The sequence below is a fragment of the Salvelinus fontinalis genome, chromosome 26 (genome assembly GCF_029448725.1).
Source record: "Salvelinus fontinalis isolate EN_2023a chromosome 26, ASM2944872v1, whole genome shotgun sequence".
NCBI classification, from domain to species: domain Eukaryota; kingdom Metazoa; phylum Chordata; class Actinopteri; order Salmoniformes; family Salmonidae; genus Salvelinus; species Salvelinus fontinalis.
In genome coordinates this window covers 1,814,931-1,841,534 of record NC_074690.1, presented here as the reverse complement: position 1 = coordinate 1,841,534, position 26,604 = coordinate 1,814,931, and the positions used below count along the sequence as shown (strand labels likewise).

General features: G+C 42.4%; 1 protein-coding gene across 1 annotated transcript in view; it reads right to left on the bottom strand.

Annotated features, from left to right (window-relative positions):
- LOC129823540 (collagen alpha-1(XI) chain-like) overlaps positions 1-26,604 on the bottom strand; it is a gene marked incomplete in the record, with an annotated part of 214,728 nt that overhangs the window by 181,723 nt on the left and 6,401 nt on the right. Inside the window, 3 exon segments of the mRNA XM_055882338.1 lie at positions 8,575-8,737; positions 13,420-13,633; positions 26,436-26,600. Coding sequence (XP_055738313.1) covers positions 8,575-8,737; positions 13,420-13,633; positions 26,436-26,600 — 542 coding nt within the window.

Sequence of the window (26,604 nt, the reverse complement as noted above, 5' to 3'; positions counted from 1 at the left end):
AATGAGGACAACCAGCACTGCAGCTGTAATGAATGACTACAACCAGCACTGCAGCTGTAATGAATGAATACAACCAGCACTGCAGCTGTAATGAATGACTACAACCAGCACTGCAGCTGTAATGAATGAGGACAACCAACACTGCAGCTGTAATGAATGAGGACAACCAGCACTGCAGCTGTAATGAATGACTACAACCAGCACTGCAGCTGTAATGAATGAGTTCAACCAGCACTGCAGCTGTAATGAATGAATACAACCAACACTGCAGCTGTAATGAATGACTACAACCAGCACTGCAGCTGTAATGAATGACTACAACCAGCACTGCAGCTGTAATGAATGACTACAACCAGCACTGCAGCTGTAATGAATGTCTACAACCAGCACTGCAGCTGTAATGAATGACTACAACTAGCACTGCAGCTGTAATGAATGACTACAACCAACACTGCAGCTGTAATGAATGACTACAACCAGCACTGCAGCTGTAATGAATGACTACAACCAGCACTGCAGCTGTAATGAATGACTACAACCAGCACTGCAGCTGTAATGAATGTCTACAACCAGCACTGCAGCTGTAATGAATGACTACAACCAGCACTGCAGCTGTAATGAATGAGTACAACCAGCACTGCAGCTGTAATGAATGACTACAACCAGCTGTAATGAATGTCTAGAACCAGCACTGCAGCAGTAATGAAGGAATACAACCAGCACTGCAGCTGTAATGAATGACTACAACCAGCACTGCAGCTGTAATGAATGAGTACAACCAGCACTGCAGCTGTAATGAATGACTACAACCAGCACTGCAGCTGTAATGAATGAGGACAACCAACACTGCAGCTGTAATGAATGAGGACAACCAGCACTGCAGCTGTAATGAATGACTACAACCAGCACTGCAGCTGTAATGAATGAATACAACCAGCACTGCAGCTGTAATGAATGACTACAACCAGCACTGCAGCTGTAATGAATGAGGACAACCAACACTGCAGCTGTAATGAATGAGGACAACCAGCACTGCAGCTGTAATGAATGACTACAACCAGCACTGCAGCTGTAATGAATGAGTTCAACCAGCACTGCAGCTGTAATGAATGAATACAACCAACACTGCAGCTGTAATGAATGACTACAACCAGCACTGCAGCTGTAATGAATGACTACAACCAGCACTGCAGCTGTAATGAATGACTACAACCAGCACTGCAGCTGTAATGAATGTCTACAACCAGCACTGCAGCTGTAATGAATGACTACAACCAGCACTGCAGCTGTAATGAATGACTACAACCAACACTGCAGCTGTAATGAATGACTACAACCAGCACTGCAGCTGTAATGAATGACTACAACCAGCACTGCAGCTGTAATGAATGACTACAACCAGCACTGCAGCTGTAATGAATGTCTACAACCAGCACTGCAGCTGTAATGAATGACTACAACCAGCACTGCAGCTGTAATGAATGACTACAACCAGCACTACAGCTGTAATGAATGACTACAACCAGCACTGCATATGTAATGAATGAATACAACCAGCACTGCAGCTGTAATGAATGAGGACAACCAGCACTGCAGCTGTAATGAATGACTACAACCAGCACTGTAGCTGTAATGAATGAATACAACCAGCACTGCAGCTGTAATGAATGAGGACAACCAGCACTGCAGCTGTAATGAATGAGGACAACCAGCACGGCAGCTGTAATGAATGAGGACAACCAGCACTGCAGCTGTAATGAATGAGGACAACCAGCACTGCAGCTGTAATGAATGAGGACAACCAGCACTGCAGCTGTAATGAATGAGGACAACCAGCACTGCAGCTGTAATGAATGACTACAACCAACACTGCAGCTTTAATGAATGAGGACAACCAGCACTGCAGCTGTAATGAATGACTACAACCAGCACTGCAGCTGTAATGAATGAGTACAACCAGCACTGCAGCTGTAATGAATGAGTACAACCAGCACTGCAGCAGTAATGAATGACTACAACCAGCACTGCAGCTGTAATGAATGACTACAACCAGCACTGCAGCTGTAATGAATGAATACAACCAGCACTGCAGCTGTAATGAATGAGGACAACCAGCACTGCAGCTGTAATGAATGACTACAACCAGCACTGCATATGTAATGAATGAATACAACCAGCACTGCAGCTGTAATGAATGAGGACAACCAGCACTGCAGCTGTAATGAATGACTACAACCAGCACTGTAGCTGTAATGAATGAATACAACCAGCACTGCAGCTGTAATGAATGAGGACAACCAGCACTGCAGCTGTAATGAATGAGGACAACCAGCACGGCAGCTGTAATGAATGAGGACAACCAGCACTGCAGCTGTAATGAATGAGGACAACCAGCACTGCAGCTGTAATGAATGAGGACAACCAGCACTGCAGCTGTAATGAATGAGGACAACCAGCACTGCAGCTGTAATGAATGACTACAACCAACACTGCAGCTTTAATGAATGAGGACAACCAGCACTGCAGCTGTAATGAATGACTACAACCAGCACTGCAGCTGTAATGAATGAGTACAACCAGCACTGCAGCTGTAATGAATGAGTACAACCAGCACTGCAGCAGTAATGAATGACTACAACCAGCACTGCAGCTGTAATGAATGACTACAACCAGCACTGCAGCTGTAATGAATGAATACAACCAGCACTGCAGCTGTAATGAATGAGGACAACCAGCACTGCAGCTGTAATGAATGAGGACAACCAGCACTGCAGCTGTAATGAATGACTACAACCAACACTGCAGCTTTAATGAATGAGGACAACCAGCACTGCAGCTGTAATGAAGGAATACAACCAGCACTGCAGCTGTAATGAATGAGTACAACCAGCACTGCAGCTGTAATGAATGACTACAACCAGCACTGCAGCTGTAATGAATGAATACAACCAGCACTGCAGCTGTAATGAATGACTACAACCAGCACTGCAGCTGTAATGAATGACTACAACCAGCACTGCAGCTGTAATGAATGAGGACAACCAGCACTGCAGCTGTAATGAATGAGGACAACCAGCACTGCAGCTGTAATGAATGACTACAACCAGCTGTAATGAATGTCTACAACCAGCACTGCAGCAGTAATGAAGGAATACAACCAGCACTGCAGCTGTAATGAATGACTACAACCAGCACTGCAGCTGTAATGAATGAGTACAACCAGCACTGCAGCTGTAATGAATGACTACAACCAGCACTGCAGCTGTAATGAATGAGGACAACCAACACTGCAGCTGTAATGAATGAGGACAACCAGCACTGCAGCTGTAATGAATGACTACAACCAGCACTGCAGCTGTAATGAATGACTACAACCAGCACTGCAGCTGTAATGAATGACTACAACCAGCACTGCAGCTGTAATGAATGTCTACAACCAGCACTGCAGCTGTAATGAATGACTACAACCAGCACTGCAGCTGTAATGAATGACTACAACCAACACTGCAGCTGTAATGAATGACTACAACCAGCACTGCAGCTGTAATGAATGACTACAACCAGCACTGCAGCTGTAATGAATGACTACAACCAGCACTGCAGCTGTAATGAATGTCTACAACCAGCACTGCAGCTGTAATGAATGACTACAACCAGCACTGCAGCTGTAATGAATGAGTACAACCAGCACTGCAGCTGTAATGAATGTCTACAACCAGCACTGCAGCTGTAATGAATGACTACAACCAGCACTGCAGCTGTAATGAATGACTACAACCAGCACTGCAGCTGTAATGAATGAGTAGAGCAAAGTGTTCTGATACACTTGCGTCTTATTTAATATCGAGGAATATTTTACTTTCTCTGGTGACAACAGTAACAACATGAATTGGTGCAGGAGGCAGAAATAATGCAGTGCAACTTGAGTTTCACCATCAGCTGGAAGACTGTGTCCCCTTTTCTCTTTATGGAGGGAGGGAGAGCGGAGGGACAGTGAGTCAGGGGCGAGGCAGCATCACCTCTGCTCCCTCCCTCTCCTCAGACTAACCATCAAATGCAGGCCGTCAGTCCAGTAGAAAAAAACGAGTAATACAACAAACTATATATATAATTTCAAAATGGTCTCAGAAGAACAACAATGGCAGGGCAATTCAAGTATAGCCAATATGCAGTGATAATGTATTGGGCCTATAGCCTACTTCACAAACCTTAATGCTACTGAACTGTTTTTAATTGGTTCATGTTGCATAGGCTTAAGTTTTTTTTATGTCATGTTTAAAAGAAATCTGAGGGGTAGATTTCAGCTTGCATTTTGACTCACAAAGTGATCTTGACTCAGAAAATGTTGGTGACCACTGACCTACATCGTGTATCCAGCTGAATCAGCAAATTGACCACCGATCTACATCGTGTATCCAGCTGAATCATTAAATTGACCACCGATCTACATCGTGTATCCAGCTGAATCATTAAATTGACCACTGATCTACATCATGTATCCAGCTGAATCATTAAATTAACCACCGATCTACATCGTGTATCCAGCTGAATCATTAAATTGACCACCGATCTACATCGTGTATCCAGCTGAATCATTAAATTAACCACTGATCTACATCACGTGTCCAGCTGAATCATTAAATTGACCACTGATCTACATCACGTGTCCAGCTGAATCATTAAATTAACCACTGATCTACATCACGTGTCCAGCTGAATCATTAAATTAACCACTGATCTACATCACGTGTCCAGCTGAATCATTAAATTAACCACCGATCTACATCACGTGTCCAGCTGAATCATTAAATTAACCACCGATCTACATCACGTGTCCAGCTGAATCATTAAATTAACCACCGATCTACATCACGTGTCCAGCTGAATCATTAAATTAACCACCGATCTACATCACGTGTCCAGCTGAATCATTAAATTAACCACCGATCTACATCACGTGTCCAGCTGAATCATTAAATTAACCACCGATCTACATCACGTGTCCAGCTGAATCATTAAATTAACCACTGATCTACATCACGTGTCCAGCTGAATCATTAAATTAACCACCGATCTACATCACGTGTCCAGCTGAATCATTAAATTAACCACCGATCTACATCACGTGTCCAGCTGAATCAGCAAAAAAAACAGCAGTAGCAGTCGATTCTGTGGTTGTTACCAAACTTCTCAGATCTGAGAAAAAGTTCATGTGTAATTGATTGTCAAGAACACGATCGAGAGTAACAGAAATCTATTTACCGATCCCTTTTTAATTCACAGGCGATCCAATCTCTTTTACAAGAGAGACCTGTCTCTACTGTATTAGAGACCATACGTAAAATCAACAATACAGTGACATAGTAAAACATGTTCTCATACAATATTTACTAATTAGTTAACTAGTTAATTAGTTCATTTTCTATTGGAATATTTTGTTTAAAGACAAGCATTATATTGTTAGATTATAGGAGTAACTCTGATATGGCTAAAACATTCTTCCTCACCTCAAGTTCAACTGTCGGAGTCATGTGGAGCGCCTGTGAATACTGCCTTCATATCATAGGCCTGGAGTTTAATAGGGTAATAGCCACAGCACATCAAACCTTCAAAAAAGTTCCTAAACTTTAGTACGGTAATATTAAAAGTAAGTCAAGTCATTGTTTATAGTGAAAAGACGAGCAGGATATTATATTGTGGCAAACACAACATTACAGTTGGAACTAAGAATGGGCCGAAGAAAATGGCGGCAACAGAATGAAAGAAAACACTTGCGACCTGGTTTTAACCTTCACAGACGTTTTGAACAGGCTGTATTGCAGCAATTACCAAGAAAGGCTAGGGCCTACCATAAACAACACCTGACACCTAATAATAGGCTGATGATATTTATTCAATAACAGACCTACTTATAAACCCATCTTTAACTAAATATGGAGCACACAATTCAAAAATACCGATCAAACTTAATTTAGTCAACGAAAATGTCTCAACGGAATGAAACAAAACACATATTGCATATTTAAAGAATTGGTTTGGATTAATAAATAGGCCTACAATAATAACAAGGACATACAACAATAATAATAAGGCAAATTATTATCAATACAAATAAAAAATAAAAAATTAAAGTTCCAAAATTGCATCCTACCTGAATAGCGAGTTGCGCAATACCCTGCTTTGGCCGCGCCAAAATTCTTCTTTATCTTTGTCCACTGAAATATTAGAACTTTTCCATACAGAGGACATTCCCCTTGTAGCAGGGCTCCAGACTAACATTTTCCCCTTGTGGCATTGGCATCACTAAGTTGTTCAGTTGGTGGCACCAGCCCATGATTTTGGTCGCAAACCAATTTGTTTTTGCAGCATCAAGATGAGATGAGAAGCCTACTCATTTGTTCTATTGCGTAATAGAACAAATGAGTAGGCTTCTCATCTTCTAAAGTCATTCACAGCTTTGTGGAACCAAATCCAGTGATCGGCATGTATTGTGGGTAGACAATTAGGCTCTTGTTGTTATATTTTACTGTTAAAATACAGCTCCAGAAGGATTTAAAAAATATATATATATGTATAGAGATGAGTAAGTGGAAACTCAAAACACTTCAGGTGGATCACTAGCTCTAAAGATAGTACCCACCCATAGTGGCAATGTATTAATCTAACAGTACAGTTAATGTCCCAAAAACTTCGCAGTTATAGCCAACTGTCCAATGAGACTTATGCACCGCAATGGCCAATGCACATTTCGTGCACTCTGTATCTAAAAAACCATATATAATATGTTTGTTAAATAGTTGCTATTGAGCTCAAAATTGACAGTTGAGAAATAAAGAGTATACCAACAGAAAGCTGAGAACATCCTCTCTCCTTCTGTGACAATAGGATAACTGATTCTTCCCAGCAATTATTTGACTTTAAAATGTTATACAATCAGAACACTTTTCTTTCCTCCGGGGGGATATTTTTTCGCGCCTGGGAAAGGAGAGAGCGAGAGAGTGGCTCGCTAAACATAGCAGCAGGCCCCTGAGAAACAGGTACATGGGCAGGCAGACATTTTCATTACAGGAATCACGAGGATAATCGAAAGGAAAGAGGGGATACCTAGTCAGTACAACTGAATGAAAGAGGGGATACCTAGTCAGTACAACTGAATGAAAGGGGGGATACCTCGTCAGTACAACTGAATGAAAGAGGGGATACCTAGTCAGTACAACTGAATGAAAGAGGGGATACTTAGTCAGTACACCTGTATGAAAGAGGGGATACCTAGTCAGTACAACTGAATGAAAGGGGGGATACCTAGTCAGTACAACTGAATGAAAGAGGGGATACCTAGTCAGTACACCTGAATGAAAGAGGGGATACCTCGTCAGTACAACTGAATGAAAGAGGGGATACCTAGTCAGTACAACTGAATGAAAGAGGGGATACCTAGTCAGTACACCTGAATGAAAGAGGGGATACCTCGTCAGTACAACTGAATGAAAGAGGGGATACCTAGTCAGTACAACTGAATGAAAGAGGGGATACCTAGTCAGTACAACTGAATGAAAGGGGGGATACCTAGTCAGTACAACTGAATGAAAGGGGGGATACCTCGTCAGTACAACTGAATGAAAGAGGGGATACCTAGTCAGTACAACTGAATGAAAGAGGGGATACCTAGTTAGTTGTACAACTGAATGAAAGAGGGGATACCTAGTCAGTACAACTGAATGAAAGAGGGGATGCCTAGTTAGTTGTACAACTGAATGAAAGAGGGGATACCTAGTCAGTACAACTGAATGAAAGTTCATCTTGTTCATATGATGTCCCAAAATGTGTGTTGTGGGACAGGGCGTCCGAGCCTAAAAAAATAAGACGTTTTTAGTGAGACGAATGAATGTGCAGCCTGCACCGATCCACCACCAGGTGTCAAAAGGTAACAAATTAAAAACTAAATGGTGGCAGTCTGGAGCCGTGGCTCATAGGCCAGTTTCTCTCTCTAACGTTAGTTTTCCTTTCAATGAAAAAGGCCTCCATCTTTACAATCAACAGTAGCCTAGGCCAAGGCTCCTCTCTCACTTTCTCTCTCTCCTCAGCAGCAGGGGGAGCCCCGGGAAGAAAAAAAATCCAGCTAGAATTTTATTTATCGGCTTTTCATTATTTTATCGTCCAAAAGCTGGCAATTACCGTATAACAGAAACCATTTTCCCCAGTGACTTTCCATAGCCTCCTTACACACACCACGCTGCGCTCTGTCCATAGTGCTGACATGGCACAGCGGGATTACAGATTTTGCGCCAACCTGTCAATCAATCGTTTGAACTTTTTTTTGCTATTTTTTAATAGGGACTAAGCCCCCTTTTGCCCCGGGTACAAGGCCTGTCCCAAAAAGACAGCATTCCAACACTTGCTGCATACTATCAATACATAAAATTACCAACACAGTGAGCAACGGCCAATGTCCTTACAATTTTCACACAATTTTTTGAAAATACAAAAGTATTGTTACAATCTCATAGTATGGAAATATATATAAAAGACAGGACAATCATGTTTTTAACTGTACTGGGCCTTCAATGTTCTTACCTCAAAAACTTCTTCATCCAGAATCCTGGTTCCAAAGACAACGATGCCGTCAGTGTTGATGGCCGCCCCGTCGCTCCTCTTCAGTGGCCTGCTCAGCTTCTTCTTACAATCCACAATGATGGTCACACTCTTCTTCTCCACACTGATGGCCACGCGATGCCATCTATACACGGACAGAGGAGGAAGTGGGTTAGAGAAATATGAGAGATTTGGAGGAGGACATGAAACGTCTGTGGTGTAATTGTTGACGTTGAATGGTAAAACCTGAGCACAGGTTGGACATTTACAGTCTGGTAAAGTCAGAGATGATCTACCGTCTGGTATAGTTAGAGATGATCTACCGTCTGGTAAAGTCAGAGATGATCTACCGTCTGGTATAGTCAGAGATGATCTACCGTCTGGTATAGTCAGAGATGATCTACCGTCTGGTATAGTCAGAGATGATCTACCGTCTGGTATAGTCAGAGATGATCTACCGTCTAGTATAGTTAGAGATGATCTACCGTCTGGTATTAGTCAGAGATGATCTACAGTCTGGTATAGTCAGAGATGATCTACCGTCTGGTATAGTCAGAGATGATCTACCGTCTGGTATAGTCAGAGATGATCTACCGTCTGGTATAGTCAGAGATGATCTACCGTCTGGTATAGTCAGAGATGATCTACCGTCTGGTATAGTCAGAGATGATCTACCGTCTGGTATAGTCAGAGATGATCTACCGTCTGGTATAGTCAGAGATGATCTACAGTCTGGTATAGTCAGAGATGATCTACCGTCTGGTATAGTCAGAGATGATCTACCGTCTGGTATAGTCAGAGATGATCTACCGTCTGGTATTAGTCAGAGATGATCTACCGTCTGGTATAGTCAGAGATGATCTACCGTCTGGTATAGTCAGAGATGATCTACAGTCTGGTAAAGTCAGAGATGATCTACAGTCTGGTATAGTCAGAGATGATCTACCGTCTGGTATAGTCAGAGATGATCTACCGTCTGGTATAGTCAGAGATGATCTACCGTCTGGTATTAGTCAGAGATGATCTACCGTCTGGTATAGTCAGAGATGATCTACCGTCTGGTATAGTCAGAGATGATCTACAGTCTGGTAAAGTCAGAGATGATCTACAGTCTGGTATAGTCAGAGATGATCTACAGTCTGGTATAGTCAGAGATGATCTACAGTCTGGTATAGTCAGAGATGATCTACAGTCTGGTAAAGTCAGAGATGATCTACAGTCTGGTATAGTCAGAGATGATCTACCGTCTGGTATTAGTCAGAGATGATCTACCGTCTGGTATAGTCAGAGATGATCTACCGTCTGGTATAGTCACAGAGATGCCAACAGAGTTAAAACTTAAAACTAAGTTGTTCTTGTTGAAGATAATTTGATCTTCTCAGCTAAATTCCTAGCTAGACAAACAATAAAACAATAAAATGATAATAATTGAAACAAGCTAACTCTACTTTACAAGTTTAAAACAGATAAATTAACTACAGACATTCACATACCAATGCAACATTTCATTTCACTGTAGAAAATTGATTCAGATACGTTTTTGCAAAATGTTTCATATTAGCAGAGTTCACAGTCAGAATATTAATGCTGCAGTTGGGTAATTTATGAAGCTCAAACTCTTTTATTTGGATAGTTAACTACACATCAACAACACAGACAGCTGTAAATAATTTGGCAAAAACTATTTGTAATTAAAAACCCTGCCAAATAAATAATTGGGTTACTTAAAAAATATAGCCATCCCACAGTTATATTCCTTATGTTTTCAATAACTAAACGATGAAGCATATAAATCTAATAATTATGCTTTTTTCTGTGATTTGTTTGGGTCTGCTTAGAAGCCTTAAATACGTTCTTGAGAATTCAGAACACTTAGGTCCGGTTGCCCATCTTGTAAAACATGGCTTATTGTGCATTTGGAAAGTATTCAGACCCCTTGACATTTTCCACATTTTGTTACGTTACAGCCGTATGCTAAAATGGATTTAAAAAAATTATGTTCTCATCAATCTACACATAATACCCCATAATGACATCACAATACCCCATAATGACATCACAATACCCCATAATGACATCACAATACCCCATAATGACAAAGCAAAAACTGGTGGTTCCAAACTTCTTTCATTCAAGATTGATGCAGGCTACTGTGTCACAATCCTGTCTCGGAGTTCTATGGACAATTCCTTCGACCTGATGGCTTTGTTTTGGTTCTGACATGCACTGTCAACTGTGAGACCATATATAGACAGGTGTGGGTCTTTCCAAATCATGTCCAGTCAAATGAATTTACCAAAGGTGGACTCCAATCAAATAGTAGAAACATCTCAAGGATGATCAATAGATACAGGATGCACCTGAGCTCAATTTTGAGTCTCATAGCAAAGAGTCTGAATAGTTATGTAAATACGTTTTTTTTTTTTTTCTCTCCAAACATTTCTAAAAACCTGTTTTCGCTTTGTCATGGCGGGTTATTGTGTGTAGAATGCTGAAGACATAAAAATAAAAAAATCTATTTTAGAATAAGGCTGTAACGTAACGAAATGTGGAAAAAGTCAAGGGGGCTGAATTCTTTTCGAATGGACTGTAGGTGGTATGGAGTAAATCAGTAAGGCCACAGACCCTCTCAGGAAGGCCACAGACCCTCTCAGGAAGGCCACAGACCCTCTCAGGAAGGCCACAGACCCTCTCAGGAAGGCCACAGACCCTCTCAGTAAGGCCACAGACCCTCTCAGGAAGGCCACAGACCCTCTCAGTAAGGCCACAGACCCACTCAGAAACATCTTACCGTCCTCCATGTACAACATCAAAAGCACTACAAGCATCAAACCGCACACCAATGAGCATCTTCTAACTTTCCGTAGGTTTAGGTTCAGTCACCAAGTGAAAGGCCAAACTTCAGGTACTTACCTGAGGAAAGAGAAATCCTTAAACTAACCCAAACAGCGCCTAACCTTACCCCAACCCTAACCTTACCCCAACCCCAACCCTAACCTTACCCCAACCCTAACCTTACCCCAACCCTAACCTTACCCCAACCCCAACCCTAACCTTACCCCAACCCCAACCCTAACCTTACCCCAACCCTAACCTTACCCCAACCCCAACCCTAACCCTAACCTTACCCCAACCCTAACCTTACCCCAACCCCAACCCTAACCTTACCCCAACCCTAACCTTACCCCAACCCTAACCTTACCCCAACCCTAACCCTAACCTTACCCCAACCCTAACCTTACCCCAACCCCAACCCTAACCTTACCCCAACCCCAACCCTAACCTTACCCCAACCCTAACCCTAACCTTACCCCAACCCTAACCTTACCCCAACCCTAACCTTACCCCAACCCTAACCTTACCCCAACCCCAACCCTAACCTTACCCCAACCCTAACCTTACCCCAACCCCAACCCTAACCCTAACCTTACCCCAACCCCAACCCTAACCTTACCCCAACCCTAACCTTACCCCAACCCCAACCCTAACCCTAACCTTACCCCAACCCTAACCTTACCCCAACCCCAACCCTAACCTTACCCCAACCCTAACCTTACCCCAACCCTAACCTTACCCCAACCTTACCCCAACCTTACCCCAACCCCAACCCTAACCTTACCCCAACCCTAACCTTAACCCAACCCTAACCTTACCCCAACCCTAACCTTACCCCAACCCCAACCTTACCCCAACCCCAACCCTAACCTTACCCAAACCCTAACCTTACCCCAACCCTAACCTTACCCCAACCCCAACCTTACCCCAACCCTAACCTTAACCTTACCCCAACCCCAACCCTAACCTTACCCCAACCCCAACCTTACCCCAACCCTAACCTTACCCCAACCCTAACCTTACCCCAACCCCAACCCCAACCTTACCCCAACCCCAACCCTAACCTTACCCCAACCCCAACCGCAACCCCAACCCTAACCTTACCCCAACCCTAACCTTACCCAAACCCTAACCTTACCCCAACCCCAACCTTACCCCAACCCCAACCTTACCCCAACCCTAACCTTACCCCAACCCCAACCCCAACCCTAACCTTACCCCAACCCTAACCTTACCCCAACCCCAACCCCAACCCCAACCTTACCCCAACCCCAACCGCAACTCCAACCCTAACCTTACCCCAACCCCAACCTTACCCCAACCCCAACCTTACCCCAACCCTAACCTTACCACAACCCTAACCTTACCCCAAACCCAACCTTACCCCAACCCCAACCCTAACCTTACCCCAACCCCAACCCTAACCTTACCCCAACCCTAACCTTACCCCAACCCCAACCCTAACCTTACCCCAACCCTAACCTTACCCCAACCCCAACCCTAACCTTACCCCAACCCCAACCCTAACCTTACCCCAACCCTAACCTTACCCCAACCCTCAGCTTACCCCAACTCTAACCTTACCCCAACCCCAAACCCAACCCTAACCTTACCCCAACCCTAACCCTAACATTACCCCAACCCTAACCTTACCCCAACCCCAACCCTAACCTTACCCCAACCCCAACCCTAACCTTACCCCAACCCTAACCTTACCCCAACCCTAACCTTACCCCAACCCTAACCTTACCCCAACCCTCAGCTTACCCCAACTCTAACCTTACCCCAACCCCAAACCCAACCCTAACCTTACCCCAACCCTAACCTTACCCCCACCCCAACCCTAACCTTACCCCAACCCTAACCTTACCCCAACCCTAACCTTACCCCAACCCTAACCTTACCCCAACCCTAACCTTGTCCGTAACATAAAAGGCCTTGCTCTGTGATACAGTAACGATGAGTTACTCAGGTGTCTCAGACATCACTTACTTGCCGTCAGCGAGGTTGATGGATCTGAACAATGGGTAATCCTCTGGGGCAGGTTTCCCATGTTGGTCTTCGTACAGGAAGACAGGAGAGCGTCCCACCTCCACACCCAGCTGCTGGACCCCCTGCTCATTATACACAGACAGCAGGAAGGACTGGCTGCCTGCCTTGGGCTTGATGGTGAACATCACTGAGAAGTCCTCTGGGAACACTCCTCCTGGTGAAAAAAGAAAAAGAAGAGAGAGGTTCATTTATTCATCTGATTGGTTAGAGAGGTTAGAGGAGGGCGAACAATAAGAAGATAGGTTAGCTTAGCAATATGACATCATCAAACCCAGAAAAGTTAGAGAGGGTAGAGGTGGACGCAGTAATATGACATCAAACACAGAAGTTAGAGAGGATAGAGGTGGATGTGGTAATATGACATCATCAGACACAGAAGAGTTAGAGAGGATAGAGGTGGACGCAGTAATATGACATCAGACACAGAAGAGTTAGAGAGGATAGAGGTGGACGCGGTAATATGACATCATCAGACACAGAAGAATTAGAGAGGAGAGAGGTGGACGCGGTAATATGACATCATCAGACACAGAAGAATTAGAGAGGATAGAGGTGGACGCGGTAATATGACATCAGACACAGAAGAGTTAGAGAGGATAGAGGTGGACGCGGTAATATGACATCATCAGACACAGAAGAGTTAGAGAGGATAGAGGTGGACGCGGTAATATGACATCAGACACAGAAGAGTTAGAGAGGATAGAGGTGGACGCGGTAATATGACATCATCAGACACAGAAGAGTTAGAGAGGATAGAGGTGGACGCGGTAATATGACATCAGACACAGAAGAGTTAGAGAGGATAGAGGTGGACGCGGTAATATGACATCATCAGACACAGAAGAGTTAGAGAGTATAGAGGTGGACGCGGTAATATGACATCATCAGACACAGAAGAGTTAGAGAGTATAGAGGTGGATGCGGTAATATGACATCTAAGGCTGGCAAAATTAAAGAATAACCTTATAACTGACGGATATGGATGGAGACAATCATGAAAATAAAATAACCGTCATAAACGTTGTATAAAAAATGTAATAACCGGGGACAAAAAGATGCTTTTGAAGTCCAAAAGACAATAAATAAAACAAGGCTTCCGAAATGTAAAAAACAGATAGACACACAAACACACACTAGGCCTGTCAAATCAAGATTAATAATTATAATAATAAACTCAGCATAAAAATAAACTTCCCTTTTTCAGGACCCTGTCTTTCAAAGATAATTCGTAAAAATCCAAAATAACTTCACATATATTAATTGTAAAGGGTTTAAACACTGTTTCCCCATGCTTGTCCAATGAACCATAAACAATTAATGAACATGCACGTGTGGAACGATCGTTAAGACACTAACAGCTTACAGACGGTAGGCAATTAAGGTCACAGTGATGAAAACTTAGGACACTAAAGAGGCCTTTCTAATGACTCTGAAAAACACCAAAAGAAAGATGCCCTGGGTCCCTGCTCATCTGCGTGACTGTGCCTTAGGCATGCTGCAAGGAGGCATGAGGACTGCAGATGTGGCCAGGGCAATAAATTGCAATGTCCGTAATGTGAGACGCCACACCAGATACTGACTGTTACTTGTGATTTTGACCCCCCCCCCTTTGTTCAGGGACACATTATTCCATTTCTGTTAGTCACATGTCTGTAGAACTTGTTCAGTTTATGTCTCAGTTGTTGAATCTTGTTAGGTTCATACAAATACTTACACATGTTAAGTTGGCTGAAAATAAACCCAGTTGACAGTGAGGGGACATTTCTTTTTTTGCTGAGTTTAGTAACGTTTAGTGTGGAACAAACAGCTGACTGAAGACGGGACAGCTGGGAAATCGTTTGGTTGAGTCTGTTTCTGCGGTAACATGGGCTCTAAACAACGTGATGAAACATTCTTGCTCCTTGCTGAAACAAGCAAGGTGTTGTAGCAAACGAGTCTTCGGCTGCCTAGTCAACGCCTTGTAATTTTGGTATATTTTATTAGGATCCCCATTAGTTGTAAAAGCAGCAGCTACTCTTCCTGTTTTATTAGGATCCCCATTAGTTGTTGTAAAAGCAGCAGCTACTCTTCCTGTTTTATTAGGATCCCCATTAGTTGTAAAAGCAGCAGCTACTCTTCCTGTTTTTTTAGGATCCCCATTAGCTGTAAAAGCAGCAGCTACTCTTCCTGTTTTATTAGGATCCCCATTAGTTGTAAAAGCAGCAGCTACTCTTCCTGTTTTATTAGGATCCCCATTAGTTGTAGAAGCAGCAGCTACTATTCCTGTTTTTTTAGGATCCCCATTAGTTGTTGTAAAAGCAGCAGCTACTCTTCCTGTTTTATTAGGATCCCCATTAGTTGTAAAAGCAGCAGCTACTCTTCCTATTTTATTAGGATCCCCATTAGTTGTAAAAGCAGCAGCTACTCTTCCTGTTTTTTTAGGATCCCCATTAGTTGTTGTAAAAGCAGCAGCTACTCTTCCTGTTTTATTAGGATCCCCATTAGTTGTAAAAGCAGCAGCTACTCTTCCTGTTTTTTTAGGATCCCCATTAGTTGTAAAAGCAGCAGCTACTCTTCCTGTTTTATTAGGATCCCCATTAGTTGTTGTAAAAGCAGCAGCTACTCTTCCTGTTTTTTTAGGATCCCCATTAGTTGTAAAAGCAGCAGCTACTCTTCCTGTTTTTTTAGGATCCCCATTAGCTGTAAAAGCAGCAGCTACTCTTCCTGTTTTATTAGGATCCCCATTAGTTGTTGTAAAAGCAGCAGCTACTCTTCCTGTTTTTTTAGGATCCCCATTAGCTGTAAAAGCAGCAGCTACTCTTCCTGTTTTATTAGGATCCCCATTAGCTGTAAAAGCAGCAGCTACTCTTCCTGTTTTATTAGGATCCCCATTAGTTGTAAAAGCAGCAGCTACTCTTCCTGTTTTTTTAGGATCCCCATTAGCTGTAAAAGCAGCAGCTACTCTTCCTGTTTTATTAGGATCCCCATTAGTTGTAAAAGCAGCAGCTACTCTTCCTGTTTTATTAGGATCCCCATTAGTTGTAAAAGCAGCAGCTACTATTCCTGTTTTTTTAGGATCCCCATTAGTTGTTGTAAAAGCAGCAGCTACTCTTCCTGTTTTATTAGGATCCCCATTAGTTGTAAAAGCAGCAGCTACTCTTCCTATTTTATTAGGATCCCCATTAGTTGTAAAAGCAGCAGCTACTCTTCCTGTTTTTTTAGGATCCCCATTAGTTGTTGTAAAAGCAGCAGCTACTCTTCCTGTTTTTTTAGGATCCCCATTAGTTGTAAAAGCAGCAGCTACTCTTCCTGTTTTTTTAGGATCCCCATTAGTTGTAAAAGCAGCAGCTACTCTTCCTGTTTTATTAGGATCCCCATTAGTTGTTGTAAAAGCAGCAGCTACTCTTCCTGTTTTTTTAGGATCCCCATTAGTTGTAAAAGCAGCAGCTACTCTTCCTGTTTTTTTAGGATCCCCATTAGCTGTAAAAGCAGCAGCTACTCTTCCTGTTTTATTAGGATCCCCATTAGTTGTTGTAAAAGCAGCAGCTACTCTTCCTGTTTTTTTAGGATCCCCATTAGCTGTAAAAGCAGCAGCTACTCTTCCTGTTTTATTAGGATCCCCATTAGCTGTAAAAGCAGCAGCTACTCTTCCTGTTTTTTTTAGGATCCCCATTAGTTGTTGTAAAAGCAGCAGCTACTCTTCCTGTTTTTTTAGGATTCCCATTAGTTGTTGTAAAAGCAGCAGCTACTCTTCCTGTTTTATTAGGATCCCCATTAGTTGTAAAAGCAGCAGCTACTCTTCCTGTTTTATTAGGATCGCCATTAGTTGTAAAAGCAGCAGCTACTCTTCCTGTTTTTTTAGGATCCCCATTAGCTGTAAAAGCAGCAGCTACTCTTCCTGTTTTATTAGGATCCCCATTAGTTGTAAAAGCAGCAGCTACTCTTCCTGTTTTATTAGGATCCCCATTAGTTGTAAAAGCAGCAGCTACTCTTCCTGTTTTTTTAGGATCCCCATTAGTTGTTGTAAAAGCAGCAGCTACTCTTCCTGTTTTATTAGGATCCCCATTAGTTGTAAAAGCAGCAGCTACTCTTCCTATTTTATTAGGATCCCCATTAGTTGTAAAAGCAGCAGCTACTCTTCCTGTTTTTTTAGGATCCCCATTAGTTGTTGTAAAAGCAGCAGCTACTCTTCCTGTTTTTTTAGGATCCCCATTAGTTGTAAAAGCAGCAGCTACTCTTCCTGTTTTTTTAGGATCCCCATTAGTTGTAAAAGCAGCAGCTACTCTTCCTGTTTTATTAGGATCCCCATTAGTTGTTGTAAAAGCAGCAGCTACTCTTCCTGTTTTTTTAGGATCCCCATTAGTTGTAAAAGCAGCAGCTACTCTTCCTGTTTTTTTAGGATCCCCATTAGCTGTAAAAGCAGCAGCTACTCTTCCTGTTTTATTAGGATCCCCATTAGTTGTTGTAAAAGCAGCAGCTACTCTTCCTGTTTTTTTAGGATCCCCATTAGCTGTAAAAGCAGCAGCTACTCTTCCTGTTTTATTAGGATCCCCATTAGCTGTAAAAGCAGCAGCTACTCTTCCTGTTTTTTTTAGGATCCCCATTAGTTGTTGTAAAAGCAGCAGCTACTCTTCCTGTTTTTTTAGGATTCCCATTAGTTGTTGTAAAAGCAGCAGCTACTCTTCCTGTTTTATTAGGATCCCCATTAGTTGTAAAAGCAGCAGCTACTCTTCCTGTTTTATTAGGATCGCCATTAGTTGTAAAAGCAGCAGCTACTCTTCCTGTTTTATTAGGATCCCCATTAGTTGTAAAAGCAGCAGCTACTCTTCCTGTTTTTTTAGGATCCCCATTAGCTGTAAAAGCAGCAGCTACTCTTCCTGTTTTATTAGGATCCCCATTAGTTGTTGTAAAAGCAGCAGCTACTCTTCCTGTTTTTTTAGGATCCCCATTAGCTGTAAAAGCAGCAGCTACTCTTCCTGTTTTATTAGGATCCCCATTAGCTGTAAAAGCAGCAGCTACTCTTCCTGTTTTTTTTAGGATCCCCATTAGTTGTTGTAAAAGCAGCAGCTACTCTTCCTGTTTTTTTAGGATTCCCATTAGTTGTTGTAAAAGCAGCAGCTACTCTTCCTGTTTTATTAGGATCCCCATTAGTTGTAAAAGCAGCAGCTACTCTTCCTGTTTTATTAGGATCGCCATTAGTTGTAAAAGCAGCAGCTACTCTTCCTGTTTTATTAGGATCCCCATTAGTTGTAAAAGCAGCAGCTACTCTTCCTGTTTTATTAGGATCCCCATTAGTTGTAAAAGCAGCAGCTACTCTTCCTGTTTTTTTAGGATCCCCATTAGTTGTAAAAGCAGCAGCTACTCTTCCTGTTTTATTAGGATCCCCATTAGTTGTAAAAGCAGCAGCTACTCTTCCTGTTTTTTTAGGAGCCCCATTAGTTGTTGTAAAAGCAGCAGCTACTCTTCCTGTTTTTTTAGGATCCCCATTAGCTGTAAAAGCAGCAGCTACTCTTCCTGTTTTATTAGGATCCCCATTAGTTGTTGTAAAAGCAGCAGCTACTCTTCCTGTTTTTTTAGGATCCCCATTAGTTGTTGTAAAAGCAGCAGCTACTCTTCCTGTTTTTTTAGGATCCCCATTAGCTGTAAAAGCAGCAGCTACTCTTCCTGTTTTATTAGGATCCCCATTAGTTGTAAAAGCAGCAGCTACTCTTCCTGTTTTATTAGGATCCCCATTAGTTGTTGTAAAAGCAGCAGCTACTCTTCCTGTTTTTTTAGGATCCTCATTAGCTGTAAAAGCAGCAGCTACTCTTCCTGTTTTATTAGGATCCCCATTAGTTGTAAAAGCAGCAGCTACTCTTCCTGTTTTTTTAGGATCCCCATTAGTTGTAAAAGCAGCAGCTACTCTTCCTGTTTTATTAGGATCCCCATTAGTTGTAAAAGCAGCAGCTACTCTTCCTGTTTTTTTAGGAGCCCCATTAGTTGTTGTAAAAGCAGCAGCTACTCTTCCTGGGGTTTATTAGGATCCCCATTATCTGTTTCTATAGCAGCAGCTACTCTTCCTGGGGTTTATTAGGATCCCCATTAGTCTGTTGTCTAAAGCAGCAGCTACTCTTCCTGGGGTTTATTAGGATCCCCATTATCTGTTTCTAAAGCAGCAGCTACTCTTCCTGGGGTTTATTAGGATCCCCATTATCTGTTTCTAAAGCAGCAGCTACTCTTCCTGGGGTTTATTAGGATCCCCAGTATCTGTTTCTAAAGCAGCAGCTACTCTTCCTGGGGTTTATTAGGATCCCCAGTATCTGTTTCTAAAGCAGCAGCTACTCTTCCTGGGGTTTATTAGGATCCCATTATCTGTTTCTAAGCAGCAGCTACTCTTCCTGGGGTTTATTAGGATCCCATTATCTGTAAAAGCAGCAGCTACTCTTCCTGGGGTTTATTAGGATCCCCAGTATCTGTTTCTATAGCAGCAGCTACTCTTCCTGGGGTTTATTAGGATCCCCAGTATCTGTTTCTATAGCAGCAGCTACTCTTCCTGGGGTTTATTAGGATCATTATCTGTTTCTATAGCAGCAGCTACTCTTCCTGGGGTTTATTAGGATCATTATCTGTTTCTATAGCAGCAGCTACTCTTCCTGGGGTTTATTAGGATCATTATCTGTTTCTATAGCAGCAGCTACTCTTCCTGGGGTTTATTAGGATCCATTATCTGTTTCTATAGCAGCAGCTACTCTTCCTGGGGTTTATTAGGATCCATTATCTGTTTCTATAGCAGCAGCTACTCTTCCTGGGGTTTATTAGGATCATTATCTGTTTCTATAGCAGCAGCTACTCTTCCTGGGGTTTATTAGGATCCATTATCTGTTTCTATAGCAGCAGCTACTCTTCCTGGGGTTTATTAGGACCATTATCTGTTTCTATAGCAGCAGCTACTCTTCCTGGGGTTTATTAGGATCATTATCTGTTTCTAAAGCAGCAGCTACTCTTCCTGGGGTTTATTAGGATCCCCATTATCTGTTTCTAAAGCAGCAGCTACTCTTCCTGGGGTTTATTAGGATCCCCATTATCTGTTTCTAAAGCAGCAGCTACTCTTCCTGGGGTTTATTAGGATCCCCATTATTGTTTCTAAAGCAGCAGCTACTCTTCCTGGGGTTTATTAGGATCATTATCTGTTTCTAAAGCAGCAGCTACTCTTCCTGGGGTTTATTAGGATCATTATCTGTTTCTATAGCAGCAGCTACTCTTCCTGGGGTTTATTAGGATCATTATCTGTTTCTATAGCAGCAGCTACTCTTCCTGGGGTTTATTAGGATCATTATCTGTTTCTATAGCAGCAGCTACTCTTCCTGGGGTTTATTAGGATCCATTATCTGTTTCTAAGCAGCAGCTACTCTTCCTGGGGTTTATTAGGATCATTATCTGTTTCAAGCAGCAGCTACTCTTCCTGGGGTTTATTAGGATCATTATCTGTTTCTATAGCAGCAGCTACTCTTCCTGGGGTTTATTAGGATCATTATCTGTTTCTATAGCAGCAGCTACTCTTCCTGGGGTTTATTAGGATCATTATCTGTTTCTATAGCAGCAGCTACTCTTCCTGGGGTTTATTAGGATCATTATCTGTTTCTATAGCAGCAGCTACTCTTCCTGGGGTTTATTAGGATCCCCAGTATCTGTTTCTATAGCAGCAGCTACTCTTCCTGGGGTTTATTAGGATCATTATCTGTTTCTATAGCAGCAGCTACTCTTCCTGGGGTTTATTAGGATCCCATTATCTGTTTCTATAGCAGCAGCTACTCTTCCTGGGGTTTATTAGGATCATTATCTGTTTCTATAGCAGCAGCTACTCTTCCTGGGGTTTATTAGGATCATTATCTGTTTCTATAGCAGCAGCTACTCTTCCTGGGGTTTATTAGGATCCATTATCTGTTTCTATAGCAGCAGCTACTCTTCCTGGGGTTTATTAGGATCATTATCTGTTTCTATAGCAGCAGCTACTCTTCCTGGGGTTTATTAGGATCATTATCTGTTTCTATAGCAGCAGCTACTCTTCCTGGGGTTTATTAGGATCATTATCTGTTTCTATAGCAGCAGCTACTCTTCCTGGGGTTTATTAGGATCATTATCTGTTTCTATAGCAGCAGCTACTCTTCCTGGGGTTTATTAGGATCATTATCTGTTTCTATAGCAGCAGCTACTCTTCCTGGGGTTTATTAGGATCATTATCTGTTTCTATAGCAGCAGCTACTCTTCCTGGGGTTTATTAGGACCATTATCTGTTTCTATAGCAGCAGCTACTCTTCCTGGGGTTTATTAGGATCATTATCTGTTTCTATAGCAGCAGCTACTCTTCCTGGGGTTTATTAGGATCATTATCTGTTTCTATAGCAGCAGCTACTCTTCCTGGGGTTTATTAGGATCCCCATTATCTGTTTCTATAGCAGCAGCTACTCTTCCTGGGGTTTATTAGGATCATTATCTGTTTCTATAGCAGCAGCTACTCTTCCTGGGGTTTATTAGGATCCCCAGTATCTGTTTCTATAGCAGCAGCTACTCTTCCTGGGGTTTATTAGGATCCCCAGTATCTGTTTCTATAGCAGCAGCTACTCTTCCTGGGGTTTATTAGGATCCATTATCTGTTTCTATAGCAGCAGCTACTCTTCCTGGGGTTTATTAGGATCATTATCTGTTTCTATAGCAGCAGCTACTCTTCCTGGGGTTTATTAGGATCATTATCTGTTTCTATAGCAGCAGCTACTCTTCCTGGGGTTTATTAGGATCATTATCTGTTTCTATAGCAGCAGCTACTCTTCCTGGGGTTTATTAGGATCATTATCTGTTTCTATAGCAGCAGCTACTCTTCCTGGGGTTTATTAGGATCATTATCTGTTTCTATAGCAGCAGCTACTCTTCCTGGGGTTTATTAGGATCATTATCTGTTTCTATAGCAGCAGCTACTCTTCCTGGGGTTTATTAGGATCCCCATTATCTGTTTCTATAGCAGCAGCTACTCTTCCTGGGGTTTATTAGGATCATTATCTGTTTCTATAGCAGCAGCTACTCTTCCTGGGGTTTATTAGGATCCATTATCTGTTTCTATAGCAGCAGCTACTCTTCCTGGGGTTTATTAGGATCCATTATCTGTTTCTATAGCAGCAGCTACTCTTCCTGGGGTTTATTAGGATCATTATCTGTTTCTATAGCAGCAGCTACTCTTCCTGGGGTTTATTAGGATCCCCAGTATCTGTTTCTATAGCAGCAGCTACTCTTCCTGGGGTTTATTAGGATCATTATCTGTTTCTATAGCAGCAGCTACTCTTCCTGGGGTTTATTAGGATCCCCAGTATCTGTTTCTATAGCAGCAGCTACTCTTCCTGGGGTTTATTAGGATCATTATCTGTTTCTATAGCAGCAGCTACTCTTCCTGGGGTTTATTAGGATCATTATCTGTTTCTATAGCAGCAGCTACTCTTCCTGGGGTTTATTAGGATCATTATCTGTTTCTATAGCAGCAGCTACTCTTCCTGGGGTTTATTAGGATCATTATCTGTTTCTATAGCAGCAGCTACTCTTCCTGGGGTTTATTAGGATCATTATCTGTTTCTATAGCAGCAGCTACTCTTCCTGGGGTTTATTAGGATCATTATCTGTTTCTATAGCAGCAGCTACTCTTCCTGGGGTTTATTAGGATCCCCAGTATCTGTTTCTATAGCAGCAGCTACTCTTCCTGGGGTTTATTAGGATCATTATCTGTTTCTATAGCAGCAGCTACTCTTCCTGGGGTTTATTAGGATCATTATCTGTTTCTATAGCAGCAGCTACTCTTCCTGGGGTTTATTAGGATCATTATCTGTTTCTATAGCAGCAGCTACTCTTCCTGGGGTTTATTAGGATCATTATCTGTTTCTATAGCAGCAGCTACTCTTCCTGGGGTTTATTAGGATCATTATCTGTTTCTATAGCAGCAGCTACTCTTCCTGGGGTTTATTAGGATCATTATCTGTTTCTATAGCAGCAGCTACTCTTCCTGGGGTTTATTAGGATCCCCAGTATCTGTTTCTATAGCAGCAGCTACTCTTCCTGGGGTTTATTAGGATCATTATCTGTTTCTATAGCAGCAGCTACTCTTCCTGGGGTTTATTAGGATCATTATCTGTTTCTATAGCAGCAGCTACTCTTCCTGGGGTTTATTAGGATCATTATCTGTTTCTATAGCAGCAGCTACTCTTCCTGGGGTTTATTAGGATCATTATCTGTTTCTATAGCAGCAGCTACTCTTCCTGGGGTTTATTAGGATCATTATCTGTTTCTATAGCAGCAGCTACTCTTCCTGGGGTTTATTAGGATCATTATCTGTTTCTATAGCAGCAGCTACTCTTCCTGGGGTTTATTAGGATCATTATCTGTTTCTATAGCAGCAGCTACTCTTCCTGGGGTTTATTAGGATCATTATCTGTTTCTATAGCAGCAGCTACTCTTCCTGGGGTTTATTAGGATCATTATCTGTTTCTATAGCAGCAGCTACTCTTCCTGGGGTTTATTAGGATCATTATCTGTTTCTATAGCAGCAGCTACTCTTCCTGGGGTTTATTAGGATCATTATCTGTTTCTATAGCAGCAGCTACTCTTCCTGGGGTTTATTAGGATCATTATCTGTTTCTATAGCAGCAGCTACTCTTCCTGGGGTTTATTAGGATCATTATCTGTTTCTATAGCAGCAGCTACTCTTCCTGGGGTTTATTAGGATCATTATCTGTTTCTATAGCAGCAGCTACTCTTCCTGGGGTTTATTAGGATCATTATCTGTTTCTATAGCAGCAGCTACTCTTGCAGTGACGCCTCTTGCACTGAGACAGCAGTGCCTTAGACCGCTGCGCCACACGGGACCTCAGAATTTAAGGCGTGTCTTTATTGACGCCCATCCTTGAGGACACATAAAAATGACAATGTCAGTCTCATGGACTGTTAGCCCTCACATCCATAGCTTTGTTAACTTGAGAGGGGTTACATTTCCCCAGCGTCTCCATCCTTCAGCTTTAACAGACCCTTTAATTTAATCCCAATTACAGTAGATACTAATACCTTTAATTTAAGTTTAAACGTGTCCTTTGTTGCTGGGTAGTTTAAGAACGTATAAGAGCAACTGGCTAATCTTGAAAGTCACAAGTGATCTAATTGGACCATTCATTTTACAAGGTGTGTGAAAAGAAAACAATCCTAACAAATGTAATTCTTTAACTAACCATTAAGTAGAATAAAAGACTAATAGGTTGCTGGTGACGATATAAAAGCTGAATTGTTCACCTTTAGACAGAGAACTCTGACAGACTGCTACTATTGCTATTGCCAAGTCAAATGGGAAACTGTACTCCACTCCATTCAATTGTATTTGAGCCTATTTGTTGGAAATTCCCAGTCTTTTAAAACCAGTAAAATTTCCAGGCAAATTATTTTTTGGCCTAAAATCACAGAAAATCTCACTGTTCATTTAATCTCACTGCTATTTTGTGCCTTTATTTTTCCTTCGCTGTCTGGGCAATTTGGCAAAGCGCCAACACTCACAGACGGAGGAAAAAGTATTTAACAAGCCACTGTGTCTAGTAAAGTTGTATACAGTATCCTGCCAGTATGGGCCAAGTAGACAACTAGAGTCTTGAACTGTCAGTCTTTTCAACCAGAAAGAGGTGAACCGACTCCAACGGACAAGAACCAACTGTGTCCTTCATTTATCCTTCGAGCTAATAAATGATTGGTCGTTGTCCTACGTGTCCCTACAGTGTAGGCCCTATCAATCTTGTATCTGCAGTCTTCCTTCATACATTAAACATCTCAATGAGCCTCCCTATTCTCTCAGTTCATTAATCCCTACAGTGTAGGCCCTATTCTATCAGTTCATTAATCCCTACAGTGTAGGTCCTGTTCTATCAATCCATTAATCCCTACAGTGTAGGTCCTGTTCTATCAATCCATTAATCCCTACAGTGTAGGTCCTGTTCTATCAATCCATTAATCCCTACAGTGTAGGTCCTGTTCTATCAATCCATTAATCCCTACAGTGTAGGTCCTGTTCTATCAATCCATTAATCCCTACAGTGTAGGCCCTATTCTATCAATCCATTAATCCCTACAGTGTAGGCCCTATTCTATCAGATATTCATCTATCTCTACAGGGTACACGCTGTACTTGCTGTATTCTGCAACTGCAACCTATCCCTGTTCCATATCTATCAACAGCAGGTCACGTTTTGTACCGTTACAGCTAATGACCTAGTTGTTCAATTCCCTCTGTTGTTTCAATCAATCAAATGTAAATCAAATTGATTTATTATAGCCCTTCTTACATCAGCTGATATCTCAAAGTGTGGTACAGAAACCCAGCCTAAAACCCCAAAACAGCAAGCAATGCAGGTGTAGAAGCACGGTGGCTAGGGAAAAACTCCCTAGAAAAGGCCAAACACCTAGGAAGAAACCTAGAGAGGAACCAGGCTCTGAGGGGTGGGCCAGTCCTCTGTTGTTTTATTGTAGCATAGCTCTATGCAGACCCCTTGGAAGTGTCCAAAATGGCACCCTATTCCCGATGAGGCGCACTACATAGGGAATAGGGACACGGTGCCATCTGGAATTCAAACACTATCGAAGACGTTTCTGTCTTTCCAAAATGGCCTCTGATGAATTCTGATGTGTTTGTCAATTGCGCGACGCCCTACGGGACTGCCGATCACGGCACAGATGTCATACAGCCTGGCGTCGAACCAGGGGCTGTAGTGACGCCTCTTACACTGAGATACAGAGCCTTTAGACCGCTGCGCCACTCGGGAGCGTGTGGTAAAATCAATTTACGAGAGGTTTGATGTGTGTGTGTGTGTGTGTGTGTGTGTGTGTGTGTGTGTGTGTGTGTGTGTGTGTGTGTGTGTGTGTGTGTGTGTGTGTGTGTGTGTGTGTGTGTGTGTGTGTGTGTGTGTCTCCAGATCGGGTTAAGTCACCTGGGAAGAGTTGCTTGCTGGGAGCGCTGATCTGGGCCTGCTTCCCCACACGGAAGGCTACGTCCGGTTTAGATCCTCTCCGGTGAGCGCAGAATCCCGCAGCTTTACGGACGCCATCCGGGGAGCTGTGGAAGTCCAGAGCCTTGAGTACATCCACTGGGGCAGCTGT